We start from the raw sequence: 21179 nt of genomic DNA on the forward strand, positions 1-21179 counted from the left end.
TTTAACAAGTACGCCCCTGCTTTCGTATTTCTATGATACTTCTAGTGTATAACCTTTGGTATCTCTTTTCTCCCCTTATTTAGTCCTCTCCACAGGAGGAGGGTTTAGATTTATCCTAAATGATGGGGGTAATAGTCTAACATCCACTGGTCCATGCTTCCTGAGTGGGTAGAATTAATGTGTTCAAAGTCCTATGCATGTGTGACCTCATCTTCTACATAACTTACTATTAGAGATCTAAGGATGGGAAGTAGTGAGTAACGTCCCTTGCAGCTGGAAGGTTCTGTTTGGTGAGAAAGTCCAAAGTCTAGACATGAATGCTAGTACCAGGAAACTTAGTTGGGGTTGCAGGTCCAAGCTGCATTCAGCTTTACTAATAGTAATGCTGACGCTCTGATCTCCATGTCTCTATTGTATGTATTTCTCAATTATCAATAACTCCAAGTCCAGAGGAAGAATGTTGTGAGTAATAATCACCCTTAACTCCCATCCCCCTGTGTATATATGTGGACATAGTTAAAAGGGAGTAGATTTTATTTCATTGTTTATATACTCTCCACTCCCCAACCTCTAAAATAAACACAAAGGAAAAAATTCAGGTTAAAAGGAATAATTTTCAGAAACTAAAATTTTAAAGAGATGCTAGGGACACCAATGTTAATTTCAACTACAAGAAAAATGAATAGAGTCAATGCACTTATTAGAATGAATAAGCTTATCCACTTCTATTTATCATAAATGGATGTTGCATTTTGCCAAATGCTTTTTCTGCATCTATTGAGATCAGTATGAATTTTGTCCTTCATTTTGTTAATGTGGTGTATCACACTGATTTGTGGATGTTGAACCATCCTTGCATCCCTGGAACAAATCCTACTTGTTCATGGTGTGCGATCCTTTTAGTGTATTGTTGAATTCTAGTTTGCTAATATTTTGTTGAGGATTTTTGCGTCTGTGTTCATAAAGGATATTGGCCTGTGACTTTATTTTCTTTTGGTGTTATTGTCTGGTTTGGGTAATGCTGGCCTCATAAAATGAGTTTGGAAGTGTCCTTCCTCTTATATTTTTTAGATTCTATTCTATTTAATAGTCAGGGTAGGGCTTACTTGCATCTAATAATGTCAAGGCAACTGCTGATACATCAGCAGACTTTATAGGCTATTAAGTGGGAGTTTTACTTCCCAGACATATATAGTAAAACTACAAGAAAGAAAAAATGTTAGGCAATAACACATGCATTTAATAAACAATTTGCAGGCTTTAATATAAGAAATTATTTCTATATAAACAGGAAATGGTTTAGATCTTCAATCAGAGATGTAGAATTTACATGTATTGGGAGACAAAGTTCCTGATGATAGAATAAGATAGCAGGATAGGATAAGAAAAAAAGCTTAGAGTTTCTCACAGAATTCAGTGCCTTCCCATTTTAAGCAGTCTCTTCCAGTTAAATTCAGTCTTTGGCGCTATTCAATTTCACCCAATACACTTATTTCTGGCATACTTATGAGACAGCAAATATGACAGATATGTATTTTCTTGGCTGACATGTTAAAAAAAAACAAATAAAATTTGGAATTTTAACTTTTAAACCATTAAATAAACAATTACACAGATGCTTTTCCCTCCAGCTTAATAAAAACGAAGTTGCTTTTGGAGAGATTATTTTTAAACTCAATGTGTAAACGTCCATCATCACAATATAACAGTTTTAACAGTCTGAGCATTTGCTTAGTTAATACACCATGCGTGAATACTTCTTGGGATATACAGTATCATTTCCTTTAAGGTACCATACATGTAACATATATCATCATACCTCATATTAGAAAAGTGTCCCTTCCTCAAGAGTCTTGCTGCCTGACAACTGTAGAATAACCATGATGCAAATGGCCTTCCTGGAGGTGCTAATGCACAAACTACAGAACCATAGGCCTCAGCCCTGTGTAATATCACAGTGTTTATGCAATTAATATTTTAGTGTACAGTTGCAAAAACTTTTGTGTATTTATCATATTTTACAATTTGTACTAATTTATTAAAGACTTGAAATTTTAGTTGCGTAAAATGGTTCACTCATTCTGATTACAGTTGAATGTAACGAATTTATTAAAAGAGCAGGACTCCATAGGATCCATCACAAAACAACTTTATTTTTCCCCCAACTGTCCTTTCATACCTTTTTTTTTTTTTTTTTTTTTTTTTTTTTTTTACGGTACGCAGGCCTCTCACTGTTGTGCCCTCTCCTGTTGCGGAGCACAGGCTCCGGACGCGCAGGCTCAACGGCCATGGCTCACAGGCCCAGCCGCTCCGCGGCATGTGGGATCTTCCCGGACCAGGGCACGAGCCCGTGTCCCCTGCATCGGCAGGTGGACTCTCAACCACTGCGCCACCAGGGGAGCCCCTCATACCTATTTTTGAGGGCAGGATTTTCCTTTCCCATTGGATGAAATTATAGGCAGGTGTCATGAGTCTCTGAATCAGTCTTTGATATAAAAATCACTTCTTTCACATTGAGTCATAAAACTGATGCGGGCTTCCCTGGTGGCGCAGTGGTTGAGAGTCCGCCTGCCGATGCAGGGGACACGGGCTCGTGCCCCGGTCCGGGAGGATCCCACATGCCGTGGAGCGGCTGGGCCCGTGAGCCATGGCCGCTGAGCCTGCGCGTCCAGAGCCTGTGCTCCGCAACGGGAGAGGCCACAACAGTGAGAGGACCGCGTACCGCAAAAAAAAAAAAAAAAAAAAAAAAAAAAAAAAAAAAAGACACCGGTTCTGAACTCATTATCTTCACAGTTACATATATGTCTAACTTGCAGTGTTGGTTCGGGAAGTCTTTTTCTCGTTTTACTACTTATACAACTGCTTTGGGCTTCATTGGGTTCAGGTAATTCTAAAATTAATTTGATCCATTGAAAATACAAATTTTCTTTCTCATCAACCACAAAGAATTAACAGTATTGACATCTTAACTCCAGGCTGAGGAGTTTGGATCTTGGTCTGTAGGAAACATGAGCCAATGAAGGGCTCTAAATAAGAGAGTCGCTTGAGATGTGCTTCAGGAAGAACAAAGGTTTAGCATAAAAGGGTAGGAACAGGGGAACCAGAGACAAGTTTGGAGACTATTGTCTGGGTGAGCAGTAATTAAGACCTAAATAAACTAGGGCAATGGCTGTGGGAGCAGAGAAATTAGCAGAATTTAGACACCTTATCTGTTTCAAAAGCCCAAATGTGATTTACTCAAATCCCACCCAATGAGTGGAAGAGACCAGGGAGAGAGATGGCTGTGGTTTCACTGGGATTTGATTGTGATGTTGATGGTTGCTACTTTAGTGCTTCAGTGCTCATTGGAAGGGATAAGCCCAGTTTCTTAGTCAGTTTGGGCTGTTGTAACAAATTGGCATAGACTGGGTCCCTTATAAACAACAGAAGATTATTTCTCACAGTTTGAATGCTGAAAGTCTGAGATGAGGTCAGCACGGTGGGGTTCTGGTGAGGGCCCTCCTCTGGGTTTCAGTGCCGACTTCTCATCGTGTCCTTACATGGCAGAAAAGGGTTGAGGGGGCTCTCTGGGGTCGCTTTTATAAGGGCAGTACTCCCACTCTTGAGGGCTTCACCCTCATGACCTAATTACCTCACAGGGGCCCCACCTTCTAAAATCATCACATGGAGGGTTAGAATTTCAATATATCAATTTGAGGGGGGGAGTACAAACATTTAATTCATAATGCCAAGATATCCACTAGTGAAACAGACACCCTGTGAAGAGGCAATCAATGAGCAAAGCAAGAAATGTTCCCATCACCCATGGTGCAGTTATCATCCTAAAACTACCCCAGTTGATAGACCCTTTGCATTGCTGCTTGAACCTTATTATCTCTGACTTAACTCTGTGGGTACAGGATTATGAAGTTGAAGTGTCTGTCTATCATTATGGAATTGAGCATCCTAATCCCTCCAACAATACTCTTTAAAATAATATTCACTGGGTTTTCTCTCATTAAAAAAGTTTTACATTTTTTATCTCAGGAAACAGAAAAGTATAATAAAGAAAATATTGATCACCTTTAAACCTACCCCACAGAGACATCTACTGTTAAAATGTTGGCACAATTCCCTCTAGTCTTTAAAAAATAAGGTTAGGATCATTATGTATATTCCATCTGGTACTACTTTATTCCTGTAACAATAAACGGTGAGTGTTTCCTCGATCTTGAAATATTTTTTTTTCCCCTGAAACAGAGGTTAGTAAACTAATCCAAACTGCCACCTGTTTCTGTAAATAAATTTTCCTGGAACACAGCCATGCCCCTTTGTTTATGAACTGTCCGTGGCTGCTTTTGGACTAGAACAAAAGAATTGAGGAGTTGTGGTAGAGGCAGTATAGCCTGCAGAGCTGAACATATTTACTATCCGGTCCTTCACAAAAAAAAAGGTTGCCAACCTCTGTTTTAAAAGATAATTTTAATGGCACATAGAATTAGATCAGAGGCTGTTTTATTTGGTAGTGAATGGACCAGTAGTTAGAAGCACAAGGGTAGAGCCAGATTGTCTGGGTTCATATCCTAGCCCCACCACTTAAGAGGTATCTTAGGCAATTTATTTAACCTCTTTGTACCTCAGTTATCTCATCTGTAAAGTGGGGAAATTATCAGCCTCATCCTTATAAGATTGTGGTGAATTCTGTGGTGCACCACCCAGATGTCCCCCTTCAGTAATGAGTGACTTATTTCTTCAGCTGCTGGGAGTGTTACCAGCAGCTGGCCCATAGCTGTCAGCCTTCTTTGGGGGCTGCCTTGCCGAGAAAACTGCCTCATTCAAAGTCATCCTTTTTCAAGGGACAGCTCATATCAATGACACATCCACATCAGTGAGGTAGTAATAAGGGCCTGGGTCCCTTGTCCCAACTCAAGACAACTCTGAAGGGCCAGTTCAATTCCAAAGTTTCCCATGGATTGGCTGAGTCCTTTATTGGTATTGAACCATAGCTCGGCTTCTCCCTCTGCCCAATCCTACATCTTCTTCCTCTCTTTCACAAGTGTTTATCTCAAGAATACTCTCTAGTAAGTATCCTACAACCTAATCTCCATCTTGGAAGACGGCTCTCAAAGCACCCAATCTGAGACAGAGTGTTAAATGAGCCTATATTGTAAAGTATCTGGCACGTAGTACATGCTATATAATTGTTTGTTATCAAACTCATAAATAATCCACTGGGAGACAGTAGAATGGACATACAAGTTCAAGGAGAAAAAAATAGAATAATATAAAATTTCCTACAATTAAAGAATAGCTTATTCACTAAATTTTTAAATGAATGATAGTGAGAAATTTACACTAAGGTATTTAAATTTCATTGGATACATTTAAAGTTCGATACAACCATTTTATTTACAATGTAAACATTAAAAATGTATTAAAAATCATACCCTTGGCAACTTTGTAAATTTACTATGACAGTGTTAGATGTAATCCACCAAAATGTATGAATAAGTGCATTGTTTTACAAAATTAATTTGGGAGTGTGCTAGAATAGTTCTTTTTTTTTTTTCTCTTTTTCTGCGGCACGTGGGCCTCTCACCGTGTGGCCTCCGGACGCGCAGGCTCAGCGGCCATGGCTCACGGGCCCAGCCGCTCCGCGGTACGTGGGATCCTCCCCGACCGGGGCACGAACCCGTGTCCCCTGCATCGGCAGGCGGACTCTCAACCACTGCGCCACCAGGGAAGCCCTAGAATACTTTTTAAAGACCATTATTTTAAGATATCTCAAATCTTCTCATCCTCAACCTTTGTAAAAAGATTACCTAAGCCATATCACATGTTCACAGGACCTTAATTTCCACTTGGTGCGTAAAGAGTAAAAGTTGCTCTCAGGTACAGACTGATTTTTTTCATGTGAAAATAAAGGGAGTTGGGGTTAGCCAGTCACAGACTCCATGGACTATTCCAATAGTTGCTGAATTGCTGCCGAGGGCAGCAGTAAATAAGAAGGAAATTAGCAATCTTCAACTGCTCTCCTTTATTGGTTTAAAACCACAACAAAAAATCCTATACTGGATCGCCACAACATTAATAAAGGAGCTTAAAAAGAAGAGCATCCTGTTAGGGTTACAGAAGTTTAAAAAACAAAACAAACATTAAGACTAGCAACTCCGGCATCCATTACAAAAATGAATGTTTGATAAAGACAGCTAGTGTAACCTCAGACCAGTCTGTTAATTTCCCTGATACGCTTTAACCTTCCAACAAATACAATGTACTCTCCCACTTCGTAAATATTTTTGAATACATATTATGTAGTCGAGCGCTACAGGAAATCCAAAGTTCTATACTAAAAGTTTACTATCCACAAGGAAAATACTGTCTGCCATTTTCCGGACAGCAGGAAGGGAGAAGAATAAGTCAATGTCAGGCAGCTTCTCTTTTAAGGGACATTCTCCAGTTCTACTCACAAGGAACACGGTTTAGTGAAGAAGGAGAATCAGTTTCCAAGTAGAATGAGAAAAGTGTCACTTATTCCTATGGGGACTTTAGGGTGCAAGGAACTGAAAGCAATGCGAAAAGAGTACACTTTCACAAAAGCTTAGATGGAAAACAAAGGGGAGAAAAAGATATTAGCTAGTGGGGAGTGTAGAGCAGAGAAAGATATCGCTTTAGGATTTATTCAACAAATTTTTGAGCATATGCTCTGTGCTATGCACTGTTTTAGGTCTTGGAGATTAAGTAGAGAATAAAGCAGACAGAGTCCCTGTCTATTAGGGAATAAGCTAAGCCACTATAACAAACAGGTCCGAACAAACAGTAATTTTTAAAAGAAGAGAGTTTATTTTCTCTTGTGTAATGGTCGAAACTTTGTGGCTGATCGAAGGGAGGAGGGAACCTCAGCTCCCCAAATTAGGCTGGGACTTAGACTAATGGAGCAGTTTTGCCTTCCTAAATACATGGCTTCCCTTTCCAGTCCATGTTTCTTTTTGCCATTTTCCAGAGAGCAAGAAGGGAGAAGAGGTAGTAGACAGAAAGCAGCTTCTCTTTTAAGGGACATGATCCAGTTCTACTCACATCTCAAAGGTCATAGTTTTTTTTTTTAACTTTTTATTTTATATTGGAGTACAATTGATTAACAATGTTGTATTAGTTTCAGGTATACAGCAAAGTGATTCAGTTATTCATATACATTTATCTATTCTTTTTCAAATTCTTTTCCCATTTAGTTTGTTACATAATATTGAGCAGAGTTCTCTATGCTGTACAGTAGGTCCTAAATATAGCAGTGTGTACGTGTCAATCCCAACCTCCCTAACTATCCCTCCCCCTGGTAACCCCAAGTTCGTTCTCTAAGTCTGTGAGTCTTTTTCAGTATAGCCACGCCTAGCTGAAAGGGAGGCCAAGGAATGGTCATTCCTAACTGGGTCACCGAATGCCTTGCTGACACTTGCGGGTGGAGGTTTAACAGAATGAAAACTGAGGATGTGGAGCATATATTCCAGAAGGGGATGACAACAATAGGCAAGTAAAGAGCAGTTTTAATGGAATGGTGAGCATGAAAGTCTGAGTCGACCCAATTCAGGAGAAGACAGGAGGATGTGGGATTAGAGAGAATGAGTATGGCTTTCTCCTTCAAGGAGAAAAGTGGGAGTGACTTGAATATATATTGAAGGTAAAGAACCAGTAGAAATGAGGCGGTTGAAGACACATGGAAGAGGAGAAAATTGATGGTGCTAGGTCCCAGGAGAAACAGCATATAGGGCCCCTCCTCTTTCTCTACGTCAGCTATAAGAAGGTAAAAATGGGAGTGAGTGAAGATGTGAGGGGAAGGAAAGAGAAAATAGTAGGAGACTCTGGGAATTCCTAACTAATAGTTTTAATTTCCTTTCTGAAGTAGGAAGCAAAGTCACCTCCTGAGTGTGAGATGTTTTCCTCAGCTTTGTATGGTAGGAGTGGAGAAGGAAGGGACTTGTATTGATCTGAGGTTGGGGATTTGGGGCCAGGACCAAAACTATTGAGAAGATTGGCAAGATAGTGTTTGAAGGGATGAATCCTATGGTATCTGCCCTCAGTACTCAGCACCTTCCTAAGCCTCCACTTCTCCAACAGCAGGAGTGAAAAGGAGCCTTAGACCTCCACAGGCAATACTCTCCCCAAACTCATCCTCTTACCCAAACTATCTGCCTTGAAAATCATCAGGACTAAGCTCAGTATGCTGTTTATATCTATCACAAGCTCCAAATCACCCACCTTTAACTGTGAACAGACAAGCACAGATTGCTGGACAACTGAAGAAAGTTTCTATAAGATTTGTAACACCTGTGGCAGCCCCATTCACTCAATTACGGGAGCCAGAAACCTAGAATCCTCTTTCTCTCTGACTCACTTAATCAATCATCAAGCTCTGTTCATCCCAACGTCTAAATATTCCCCAGGCCACACACTTCTCTCCATCCCCACTCTCCAGACCACTGGTAGTCTGGGTTACCATCATCTCTCATTTGGATACTTACCTTATCCCATAAAAATTGATTACACCATTCTCCTGGTTAAAAACCTTCAATGACAGCACCAGTGCCTTTAGGAAAAGTCCATACAGACTCACTAGCCTGATTTCCAAATGCCTTTCTAATACATCATCTCCATCTGTCCCCACTTCCTCTGTTCACTCGTCCATACTCCACTGTTTCCGCACTGCTATATGCTCTTCCTCTGCTCTAGAAGGCTCTTCTCTTCCAAATTCCTCCGACCTGTTTGCTTTCCCAGCTATCTCATCTTCATCCTTGTCTCAGCCTAGCAGTCAAGGAAGTATTCCTGACACACACACCCCAAACACTAAAGGGGCGCCCCTCCTGCCAAAGCGCTGTTTTAGCCCTAACTAGGCAGCCCTCTAATTGCCTGTTTCCTGCCAGGACCATGTCTTTTTTGCTCACTCCAGTGTCCCCAGCATTACAGCAAGTGCACAACAGGCACTCGAGATGTGTTTGTGGAATGAGTAAATGAGTGAATAAATCGTGAACCAAATACCCTGGACTTTCTACTACATAGATGGCCCACAAGTAAATTTTTTTTTTTTTTTTTTTTTCGGTACGCGGGCCTCTCACTGTTGTGGCCTCTCCCGCTGCGGAGCACAGGCTCCGGACGCGCAGGCTCAGCGGCCATGGCTCACGGGGCCAGCCGCTCCGCGGCACGTGGGATCTTCCTGGACCGGGGCACGAACCTGCGTCCCCTGCATCGGCAGGCGGACTCTCAACCACTGCGCCACCAGGGAAGCCCCACAAATAAATTTTTAATGGAAATTTATTTTTTAATATTTATTTATTTCGCTGTGAGGGTCTTAGCTGCTGCACAGGGCATCTTCGTTGGGGCGTGCAGGATCTTAGATGCCACACGCAGGATGTAGTTCCCTGACCGGCAATTCAACCCAGGCCCTCTACATTGGGAGCACAGAGTCTTAACCACTGGACCACCAGGGAAGTACCTTAATGGAAATTTAAACCAATTAAATGAGCTAAAGCATCCAAATCCCTTAAAATTGATAACCCAGCTCTGAGAGGAGTCCGGCTCCACGTGACCAGGATCCCGCCTGGGGAGTCAGGGGGCGGGACCTGAGGAGATGGACCAGGGCGCTTGGGCAGCAGGCGGGGCCTGCGGGGCCTCTGGGGCCGTGGCCCCGCCCCAGGGCGGTGCGACTCCGCGGGCGAGCGAGGGGCGGAGCTTGTAGCGGGGAACTCCCCTTCCCAGGCCCAGGCAAGTCCGCGCGTCTGCGAGGCGCGGTGGTCGGGTAGTGGACCCTGGTCCTGTGGCCCCGGTTACTGACCGCGTCGTGCGGCCGCCATCTTGCCGGCGTGTGGACCACCCCCGTCGGGAGGGGCTGCGACTAGGCCGGAAGCGGCAGTACGAAGGCAGCGCTGCCTGCCAGGTCGGTGAGTGCGGGCCGGGCCGCGTCTCCGCACTCGGGACCGGGAGGCCCGAGTCGAGGGCTCGGGAGCTCCAGGACGGCCGCTAGGCGCCCGGGCAAGCCCAGTTGAAAAGCCCGGGCGGGTGCGGACCCCGGGGCCTCCTTGGAGCCGAGGCGCGGGGAGTCGCGTTCAGCGCTGCGGGATACCCGCGCCGGGCGTCAGGCCGGGCCTGAGAGCTGCGAGCGGCCCGTGGGCTCGGGGACCTCCTTCGGGGTGCTGGGTCCGCGCTGCAGCCTCCACCGCTGCCGGGTTGTCTAGAACCGCGTCCTGCCCTAGGACGCGAAGCTCAGCCAGGTGCCTGGAGTGTGGGAGTCGCCCTTAGATTTCTGCATTACCCGGCAGAGCAGCCAGCCTTGCTCTAGTTGTACTCTAAATAAATACTTCTTAAAGGGCCTGTCACCCGCGTAGCTCTGTCCTCTGCATGTACGAGTAATGAAAATTCCGTAAGAGGATAAAGCTGCTCACAGGAGCCACGAGCATTGCTAAATGACTTAGCAAATGACTGCCTTTGCAGCCTTTTGTTTAACTATACTTTAAGGGAAATTTGGAGATATATAGAGCATCTCCTTGAAGATGGTGATGGTAGAAATTTCTTGAAACTGCTACTGTTGTTATTTGTCATGGTAAGACAAGTAGAAAAGACAACAACATAAAAGGATGATTGGATACCTTGTACACTTAGTATTATATAGATCTTCACTGTCCAGTAGCCACACAGGATTGAGATGTGCTGAAAGTGTAAAATACATATTGTATTTCCAAGACTTGGTACCACAAAAAAAAAGAGAAAAAGGTAAATTTCTCATTAATTTTACATTGATTACATGTTGAAAGGATAATATTTTTGATGTTAGGTTAAATAATATATATTGCTAAATTAGATTTATTTCTTTTTATTCTTTTCAATGTGGCCATGAGAAAATTTTAACTTGTATGGCTTACACTATGTTTCTGTTGGACAGTGCTGTTATAGATGTTCTGGTGAGGAACACAGAATCATCATCATGGCTTTCCTTTGCTCAGAAACCATTGATGGGAAGTGAGTGCTTGTTATACTTGAAGGTGAGCATCTAAATATAAGCTGTAATTATTGCAAATCCTACCCCTTTTACCCCCAATTTTTCAGTGTCTCCGGCATTTGAAAACATTAATTTCCAGAGCTGTTTAAGGGAATCGTAGTGATACTGACGCATTTGTTGATGCATAGAACTCATTTAATTTGATTGTCACAATTCTGTGAGAAGGAGATAGGGTGGGTTCTATCTCCATTTTATAGTCTTGGAGTATTAAGGGGCTTGTTAGGGTCTAGCTAGTAGTGGCTGGAGGTCTTCTGACTCCAGGCTCACTTTTCTTTGCTCTCCACCATATTCCTAGTGGTGTTTGTTCAGGAGCCAGGATCCATCTATACTGTGTTGGATTGTAAAGAAATACAGTTGACTTGAGCAACACAGGTTTGAACTGCATGGGTCTACTTATATGTGGATTTTTTTCAGTGGTAAATACCACAGTACTACACAATCCACAGTTGGTTGAATCTGAGGACGCAGAACCACAGATGAGGAGAAGCCACTTATACAGAGGGCCAACTATAAGTTACATGTGGACTGCGTTGGAGGGTCTGCGGCCTAACCCCTGAGTAGTTCAAGGGTCAGCTGAACGTTTCTTAAGAGGGTGCTTATAGATGTACCTCTGTATTCAGGGCCAGCTTCATGGTGTGTGAGCCGTGCAGTCACACAAGGCCCATCTTTAGAAGGCCTGGCACTTGGTTTAATGCTCTGCTGTCACAGTACTGAAATTCTTAATAAGTTTTGAAGAAGGGGGCCCTGCAAATGATGTAGCTGATCCTTTCTCTATGCAGTAATCTAGGATGGGAGTAGGGTGGTGTTGGAAAAGAATCAAAACATCTGGTCTTCTCTTTACTCCTATGTGAATTATGCAGGGTTTACTAGCCTCTTTCTAACTCTCAAGTTCTGTGATTCTGTATGAGTTACTGTAGTCAGATTTTGTGGATGGTAATATAAATATGTGCATGATATCAGAAGAAATACGGATGATTCTTCGTTAAGAGTCATGTAAATCAAATAGTTTTTAAAACTATAGTAACACTTTCTTTTATTTTTAAGATGGATTTTTCCATGTGGCACCCAGTTTTTTTTTAAACCATGGATCATTTGTGTAAAGAGTACAGTTGTAGGAAGGAAGCCTATATAAAAAGTGTGCTTATTTTAGCATTTGTCTTTCAGTGAGATAGGAAGATGGGCCAGATCTAAGGATACCTCCAGTTAAGAGGTTTCCTCTGTTTGCAAGGGCATGAGTATGAATAAAGCCTTACTTGGCAGCATCTGTTCCTTCTTTTTGTTGTGTTAGCTACTTCCTGTTACACAAGGTGCTTCTTTTCCTTCTCATTCTTAAATTTTTAAATTCTCTTTAAGACTGGACATAACTTCAGCACTAGAATGCAGGTTTTATTAGTGTATTAGTTCACTTGGGCTACCATAACAAAATACCATAGACTGGATGGCTTAAACGACAGAAACTTATTTTCTCACAGTTCTGGAGGCTGGAAGTCTGAGATCAGGGTGCCAGTATGGTCTGGTTCTGGTGGTAGCTATCTTCCTAGCTTGCAGACAGCCTCCTTCTCACTGTGTACTCACATGGGGAGAGGGCTCTGGTATCTCTGTATTTTAAGGGCACCAGTTCTGTCAGATCAGGACTTCACCCTTATGACCTCATTTAACCTTACCCTTAATTACCTCCTTAAAGACTCTATCTCCAAGACAGTCATGTGGAGTCATGATTAACACTTCAACATACGAATTTTGGGGGGTCACAGTTCATTCCATAGCAACCGGGGACCTTATTTGTCCCTGTTTACCTCTGTGTGCCCAGCATTTAGAACAGTGTCTAGAACATAGAAGATGCCCCCAAATGCTTATAGAATAAACGAAAGTCAGTGTATGAGATTGATCCTCTCAGGGTTGCTCACTGTGGGCCCTTACCCATTATTGGAACCACTTATGACAGTGGGCACTTTGCTGTTGGCTTGAGCCAACCCCTACTGGAAAGGGCAGTGGGCGTAAGCATGGGGAGATTAGTGAAATTTGGAGAAAGCAGTGTGAGAGGTGTCAGAGGGAGCATTTAACAAATGCATTCATTTAACAAGTAATTACTAAGTATCTACTAAGTGCCCAGCACTGTGCTGGGTACTAGAGGTTCAAATGGAGAGCAAAAAGGATACTTCACCTGCTCTTAGGGAGTTTATAATCTAGTAGGAGAGATGGCAAGGGTGATTTATTTTTTTGTTGTTTATTTTTAAAATTTTATTTATTTTATTTTTGGCTGTGTTGGGTCTTTGGTGCCGCACACGGGCTTCCTCTAGTTGCGGTGAGCAGGGGCTACTCTTCGTTGCGGTGCGTGGGCTTCTCATTGCGGTGGCTTCTCTAGTTGCGGAGCACGGGCTCTAGGCACGCGGGCTTCAGTAGTTGTGGCTCGCAGGCTCTAGAGCATAGGCTCAGTAGTTGTGGCGCAAAGGCTTAGTTGCTCCGCAGTATGTGGGATCTTCCCGGACCAGGGATCAAACCCGTGTCCCCTACATTGGCAGGCGGATTCTTATCCACTGCGCCACCAGGGAAGCCCGAGAGGGCAATTTAAAGGGAAGGAATATTCTCCATTGAGAGTATATATCTAAGTAACCTGATTTAGATTGGGGAGGGGATAGAGTGTGGTTGAAGTCAAGGTTGAGCAGGTTTTAACATGGCCGAGAAGGGAGGGAAGAAAGCTCCAACCAGAGGGAATGGCATTTGCAAAGGTGTGATGGGTGGAGGATTACATTCTAGGCAATGAAAAGGACAGTATAGCTAGAACACAGTTAGCAGGGAGGAGAACAGGGTGCATTGAGGCTGGATCATTTAGGGTTTTGTAGATTTTGTCGAAGAATGAGAACTCTATGCTAACAGCAGTTGGAAACCATGAGAGGGTTTTAAGCAGGAGTTCGATAACCTGGATAAGTTTGTATTTTAAAAAGATCACTTTGATTTCATAAAGGCCAGAGTGGGAAGATGAATAAAAGAACTGCTGAACCAGCACCACAGGCCAGACATGTTGTCTACCTTAATTTTTTATGGAGTCAGTCTGCAGAACTGTGAGACTCTGCAGCCTGAGTGGAAGAAAGAAGACAGTTGAGCTTGTCGGGGAAGGCAAAAGTGGCAAGGAAATGAAGAAATTGAGGGTGCTAGTAAGAATATAATTGAAATGATTGATCTTGGGCTTCAGAACTATTAAGGAAGGAAATAAGGCAGTATGAGAATTCTTAGAGGCTTTTCCCAGTCATCTAAATTTTATGAGTCTATTGAAATTCTAGACTAATAATTCCTGACTGAAACTTTTACAAGATCAAAACATATGTCTGAGCTGAATTTATTTAGAATATCTTTATTAGGAATCTGTGCCAGGCTCTGCATCTGGTACAGGGTATAGAGAGATGAATGAACCATAACTTCACTCTTTCAGAACTGACAGCATGGATGTACAGATACCAGTTGCCATGAGGATTATGAGTATCTTTGTTCTTTTTTTTTTTTTTTATAAATTTATTTTATTTATTTATTTTTGGCTGTGTTGGGTCTCCGTTGCTGGGGGCGGGCTTTCTCTAGTTGCAGCGAGCAGGGGCTACTCTCCATTGTGGTGCACGGGCTTCTCATTGCGGTGGCTTCTCTTGTTGTGGAGCACGGGCTCTAGGCACGCAGGCTTCAGTAGTTGTGGCTCGCGGGCTCTAGAACTCAGGCCCAGTAGTTGTGGCACACGGGCTTAGTTGCTCCGTGGCATGTGGGATCTTCCCGGACCAGGGCTCGAACCCGTGTCCCCTGCATTGGCAGGCATATTCTTAACCACTGCGCCGCCAAGGAAGCCCTCTTTGTTCATTTTCAATCCAGACTGTTACCTCTAGCCAGACTTGCTTAAAAACAGAAATTTACATTTTTGTAAGTAGCTTTTATTATTAAACTACCATTTTTAGCATAACTATTTTTAGTGCTTATGTGCTTAAACTACTACTAGCATATTTATCTTTTCAAAATTCCTGTTTCAAATACCTATTCGAAGTTTATAGAATTGAAAACTGAAAGAGCCTCTAATGCTCACTTAATTCAGTTTCCCAAAGTGCAGTGTGTCCTACTGGTCATAAACAGGATGATTTTAGGTAACACAATCAAGCATTTTTAATAGTTATATATTTATTTAAGTATGTTAGAAAAAAATATATTTAGCATATTGTACCCATGACTCATGGACCTTACGATGAAATTAAAATTGATTTTCAGATTTTAAAAATGAGTCAGTTTAAATAAAAATATTAAATAATGGCACAGGTGGTACATGAATAACTGAAATTTGGGAAACGTTAGTCTAAACCAGTTCTTACGTTGTACAGATGAGAAAATAAAAGGACCCCCAAACACAAAGGCCTTTTTGAGGTATACAGCTAGCATGTGTCAGAGCTAGGAGTTGAACTCGACTCCGCTCAATACATTCCTGCTTCTTATTGTTGAAATTTGAGGAAGAAACTAGTGGCTTTGTACTTTAAATCTGCATTGGTCATTATGGTGGCCTCATGTGGCCATTTATATTAAAATTAATTAAAATCAAAATTTAAAATTTACACTGCCATATTTCTCGTGCTCAGTAGCCGCATGTGGCTAGTAGCTACCATATTGGACAGTACAGATACAGAACATTTCTATCATTGCAGAAGGTTCTGTTGGATAGTGCTGCTTTAAACTTGTTGCTTAGGTATGTGATTCATAACCCTTTAAAGTTTTGTCCCCTTCAGATGGATGATACTTATTAATTTGTTCACCACACTGAAGTTATTTCAACCCTGAGGTTAAATTGAAGGTACTAGTAATAGTGCAATTAAGATAATTGATCATGGGAAATAAAGCCAGAATGGAGTTCTCAGATTCCTACCAGCTCATCTTATTGGAGGAAGTTCTTCTTTTCCCCTTTTATTAATAAATATTGTCTTGAATTCATAGCAGTAAGAAGAAATATAAATATATTGAAAAACAGAGTATCTGTGTAGAAAATTTCCTGACTTTCTGAATAGTTGATTCAGCTTAGAATTGTATATTGTTAACATTTTAAAACTTTTTATTTTTAAGCAGATTTTCAGTGAATGGACCTAACTGCACTCTTTGAGATCATCAGTAAGCATGAGTGGTACCAAACCTGATATATTGTGGGCACCACACCAGGTTGATAGATTTGTTGTATGTGACTCAGAACTTAGCCTTTATCACGTGGAATCTACTGTGAATTCAGAATTCAAAGCTGGATCTCTACGTTTATCTGAAGACTCTGCAGCTACGTTACTCTCAATAAATTCAGAAACACCCTATATGAAATGTGTTGCCTGGTATCTCAATTATGATCCTGAATGTCTCCTAGCAGTTGGACAAGCAAATGGTAGAGTTGTACTTACAAGTCTTGGTCAAGATCATAACTCAAAGTTCAAAGATTTGATAGGAAAAGAGTTTGTTCCAAAACATGCACGACAATGCAATACTCTTGCATGGAATCCATTGGATAGTAACTGGCTTGCTGCTGGTCTAGATAAACATAGAGCTGACTTTTCAGTGCTGATTTGGGACATCTGCAGCAAATACACGCCTGATATAGTTCCCATGGAGAAAGTAAGACTTTCGGCAGGTGAAACTGAAGCAACATTATTAGTAACAAAACCACTTTATGAATTAGGACAGAATGATGCTTGTCTCTCTCTTTGTTGGCTTCCACGAGACCAGAAACTTCTCCTTGCTGGTATGCATCGTAACCTAGCCATTTTTGATCTTCGGAATACAAGCCAAAAGATGTTTGTGAATACAAAAGCTGTTCAGGGCGTGACAGTAGACCCATACTTCCATGATCGTGTTGCTTCCTTTTATGAAGGTCAGGTTGCAATATGGGATCTTAGGAAATTTGAGAAGCCAGTTTTGACTTTGACTGAGCAACCAAAGCCCTTAACAAAAGTAGCATGGTGTCCAACTAGGACTGGTCTGCTTGCCACTTTAACAAGGGATAGTAATATTATTAGATTATATGATATGCAGCACACACCCACTCCCATTGGAGATGAAACTGAACCCACAATAATTGAAAGAAGTGTGCAACCTTGTGACAATTACATTGCCTCCTTTGCTTGGCATCCAACAAGTCAAAATCGAATGATAGTTGTAACTCCCAACCGAACAATGTCTGACTTCACTGTTTTTGAAAGGATCTCTCTTGCCTGGAGCCCAATTACATCTTTAATGTGGGCTTGTGGTCGTCATTTGTATGAATGTGCGGAAGAAGAAAATGATAATTCTTTAGAAAAAGATATAGCAACGAAGATGCGCCTTCGGGCTTTATCAAGGTACGGACTTGATACAGAACAGGTGTGGAGAAACCATATTTTAGCGGGAAATGAAGATCTACAGCTCAAGTCACTCTGGTATACTCTGCACTATATCCTTTGCATTGTGAGTTTTGTAAGATGAATTTGGTAGAAATGTTCTTGAAATTTGCCAAAAGGTCAGTCTGTAAATATCGTGCTGAATGTTTTATGTGCAAATGCAAGACTTAATACTAAAATTCCAAAGTAAAATTGTTTAAAACTGTTGAAATACTGCTTTGCAGATTGTGTAGGAGGGAGAAAAATATATCTCTACAATAGAGTAGAACCAACCACCTTCTTGCACTGATGCCTATTATGAATTGGTTCCAAATCAAAATAAATTTAGCTTTGAAATATTTTATTATGCATCATTACTAGTATTTCCTATGCATTTAAATACTTATGAAGCAGTATACAGAAGATATGGATCAGAAATCTCCAGGCAACAAAGGATCATTGGTTTATTCAGGAATTAAATCAATTGTAAAATCATCTTTGGGTAAGAAAATTCTGTTTTATTTTCTGCAATATGTTTATAATTTTTGTACTCTTATTTTCCCCCCAAATTTAGTTATCTCAGGATAGTATACATAAATATTCTTTTTTTGTTGTGTTGTTTTTGACTAGATATTTTTAGTGAATTGTTGCGTTAAATGCATAATTGTTCTTATATTTAAAATTCTTTTTGGAAGGAGTCTTGGTTCTTTGAAGTGATTGACTTTCTAAATTTATTCATTAATTTATTCACTATTAGTGGTTTTGAAGACCCACTTTGAAAGGTATTACATTAGGGGATTTATAGGATCCTGGTTGTTGGTTCAGATTTTATCACAGTATTTGCTTTTATAAAAACTAAATTAAAATTTTTCCAACTGAAGGAGATCCCTTTTTATTTTGCTGCCTAAACCCTCTCACTTAGCTACCCAATGGTAAGTACTGTATAACTATGACATGAGGTATGGCCTTACCTGAGGTGTCTTACCTGAAATAGTCTTTATTTTTTAATTGCTGTAATTTCAGTTTCCTTTTTTCCTTAAATTAATTTTTATTGGAATATAAGTGCTTTACAATATTGTGTTACTTTCTGCTGTACAGCAAAGTGAATCAGTTATACATATACGTATATCCACTCTTTTTTAGATTTCCTTCCCATTTAGGTCACCACAGAGCATTGATTAGAGTTCACTGTGGTATACAGTAGGTTCTCATTAGTTATCTGTTTTATATATAGTAGTGTATATATGTCAATCCCAACTCCCAATTCATCCACTCCCCAACCCTGCTTCCCCCATTGGTAACTATAAGCTTGTTTTCTACATCTGTGACTCTATTTCTCCTTTGCGAATAAGTTCATTTTTCTGGATTCCATGTATAAGCAGTATTATATGATATTTGTCTTTCTCTTTCTGACTTCACTCTGTATGACAATCTCTGGGTCCATCCATGTCGCTGCAAATGGCATTATTTTGTTCCTTTTTATGGCTGAGTAATATTCCATTGCATGCATATATATATATATGTGTATATATATATATATATATATATATATATATACCACATCTTCTTTATCCATTCGTCTGTTGATTGACATTTAGATTGCTTCCATGTCCTGGGTATTGTAAATAGTGCTGCAATGAACATTGCGGTGCATGCATCCTTTCAAATTACGGTTTTCTCTGGATATATGGCCAGGAGTGGGGTTGGTGGGTCATATGGTAGCTCTATTTTTAGTTTGGTTTTTTTTTGCGGTACGCGGGCCTCTCACTGATGTGGCCTCTCCCGTTGGGGAGCACAGGTTCCAGATGCGCAGGCCCAGCGGCCATGGCTCACGGGCGCAGCCGCTCCGTGACATGTGGGACCCTCCCGGACCAGGGCACGAACCCGTGTCCCCTGCATCAGCAGGCGGACTCTTCAACCACTGTGCCACCAGGGAAGCCCTATTTTTAGTTTTTTAAAGAACATGCATACTGTTCTCCATAGTGGCTGTTTCAATTCACATTCCCACCAACAGTGTGGAAGGGTTCCCTTTTCTCCACACCCTCTCCAGCATTTATGGTTTGTAGATTTTTGATTATAGTCATTCTGACTGGTGTGAGGTGATACCTCACTGTAGTTTTGATTTGCATTTCTCTAATAATTAGTGATGTTGAGCAACTTTTCATGTGTTTTTTGGCCATCTGTATGTGAAGTAGTCTTTGATGATTGAATGATGCATGAATTAATGTAAGATTGAAGTTAATAAACTATTTAAGAGTAAAATAAAGATGACAGAAGAGCCAAACTTACTGTTTTTTCACTGACTTCTTTATTTTTTTTATTTATTTATTTATTTATTTATTTTTTGCGGTACGCGGGCCTCTCACTGTTGTGGCCTCTCCCGCTGCGGAGCACAGGCTCCGGACGCGCAGGCCCAGCGGCCATGGCTCACGGGCCCAGCCGCTCCACGGCATGTGGGATCTTCCTGGACCGGGGCACGAACCCGTGTCCCCTGCATCGGCAGGCGGACTCTCAACCACTGTGCCACCAGGGAAGCCCCTCACTGACTTCTTTAAACAGTTGTTCTTATTGTCTTTATTGGGATTGAATTGTGGGTTATATTATAGTTATCTTCCCAACCTAGGATTTGGTATCTAGTTTTTGATAGCAGTCATATTTGGGCCCAACTCAAGCTGCTAGAAAAGCAGTTTACATTATTTAGTCAAAGAGTGGCAGTAGAAGTAATAAATCTAACTTTTTTTTAATAGGACTTTCATAAATACTCTACAAAAAAATACAAAATAAAATGCTGTTTTTTAATAAGAGTACATTAAACATTTCAATTAAATGGTTATATTATTTTGATTTTTTTTAAAGGACTTCTAAATTACTGTGGTTCACATTGAAGATTCAGTAGACTACTTATATCATCTATTTCATTTTGGTGTTCTCTCATTAGCTCTTGACCCAAAAAAGTAAGTTTTATTATAAATAATAAAATGAAAGAGTTTAATTAGAGACTTCCATTTTTATTAATAAAAGTAAAAGGACAGTTATGTATTACCCCCATAAATAGTATTTACAGCTATATAGTAGGTCCGACCACATTGCATTCTCAATATTCTGCGGTTTATTTTTTCTGCTGTACCTTTTTTTTTTTTAATCCCCCCCCCCACCTGCCACATTCCCCCCTTGGTGTCTATACATTTGTTCTCTACATCTGTGTGTCTGTTTCTGCCTTGCAAACCAGTTCATCTGTACCATTTTTCTAGATTCCCCATATATGCATTAACATGTGATATTTGTTTTTCTCTTTCTGACTTACTTCACTTGTATCACAGTCTCTATGTCCATCCACATCTCTACAAATGACCCAATTTCCTTCCTTTTTATGGCTGAGTAATATTCCATTGTATGTATGTACCACATCTTCTTTATCCATTTGTCTGTCAGTGGGCATTTAGGTTGCTTCCATGACCTGGCTATTGTAAATAGTGTTGCAATAAACACTGAGGTGCATGTGTCTTTTTGAATTATGGTTTTCTCTGGGTATATGCCCAGTAGTGGGATTGCTGGGTCATATGGTAATTCTATTTTTAGTTTTTTGAGGAACCTCCATACTGTTCTCCATAGTGGCTATATCAATTTACATTCCCACCAACAGTGCAAGAGGATTCCCTTTTCCTCACACCCTCTCCAACATTTGTTGTTTGTAGATTTTCTGATGGTGCCCATTCTAACTGGTGTGAGGTGATACCTCATTGTAGTTTTGATTTGCATTTCTCTAATAATTAGTGATGTTGAGCAGCTTTTCATGTGCCTCTTGG

At 41.0% G+C, this 21179-nt stretch overlaps 1 protein-coding gene across 2 annotated transcripts in view; it reads left to right on the forward strand.

Moving 5' to 3' along the window:
• Positions 1–9695: 9695 nt before the first annotated feature.
• The window catches only part of MIOS (meiosis regulator for oocyte development), a 41350-nt gene continuing 29866 nt past the window's right edge, over positions 9696–21179 (forward strand). The window contains exons 1-4 of one of the 2 annotated variants that reach the window (XM_060157075.1): positions 9696–9908; positions 10907–11006; positions 16106–17447; positions 17777–17875. In XM_060157075.1, the coding sequence (XP_060013058.1) occupies positions 16154–17447; positions 17777–17875 (1393 nt within the window). In that variant the 5' untranslated portion in view covers positions 9696–9908; positions 10907–11006; positions 16106–16153. Of the gene's footprint in view, positions 9909–10906; positions 11007–16102; positions 17448–17776; positions 17876–21179 lie in introns of those variants that run through there. The other variant, XM_060157076.1, reaches the window with a different exon arrangement.

Source organism: Lagenorhynchus albirostris, chromosome 8 (assembly GCF_949774975.1).
Source record: "Lagenorhynchus albirostris chromosome 8, mLagAlb1.1, whole genome shotgun sequence".
Lineage (NCBI taxonomy): Eukaryota > Metazoa > Chordata > Mammalia > Artiodactyla > Delphinidae > Lagenorhynchus > Lagenorhynchus albirostris.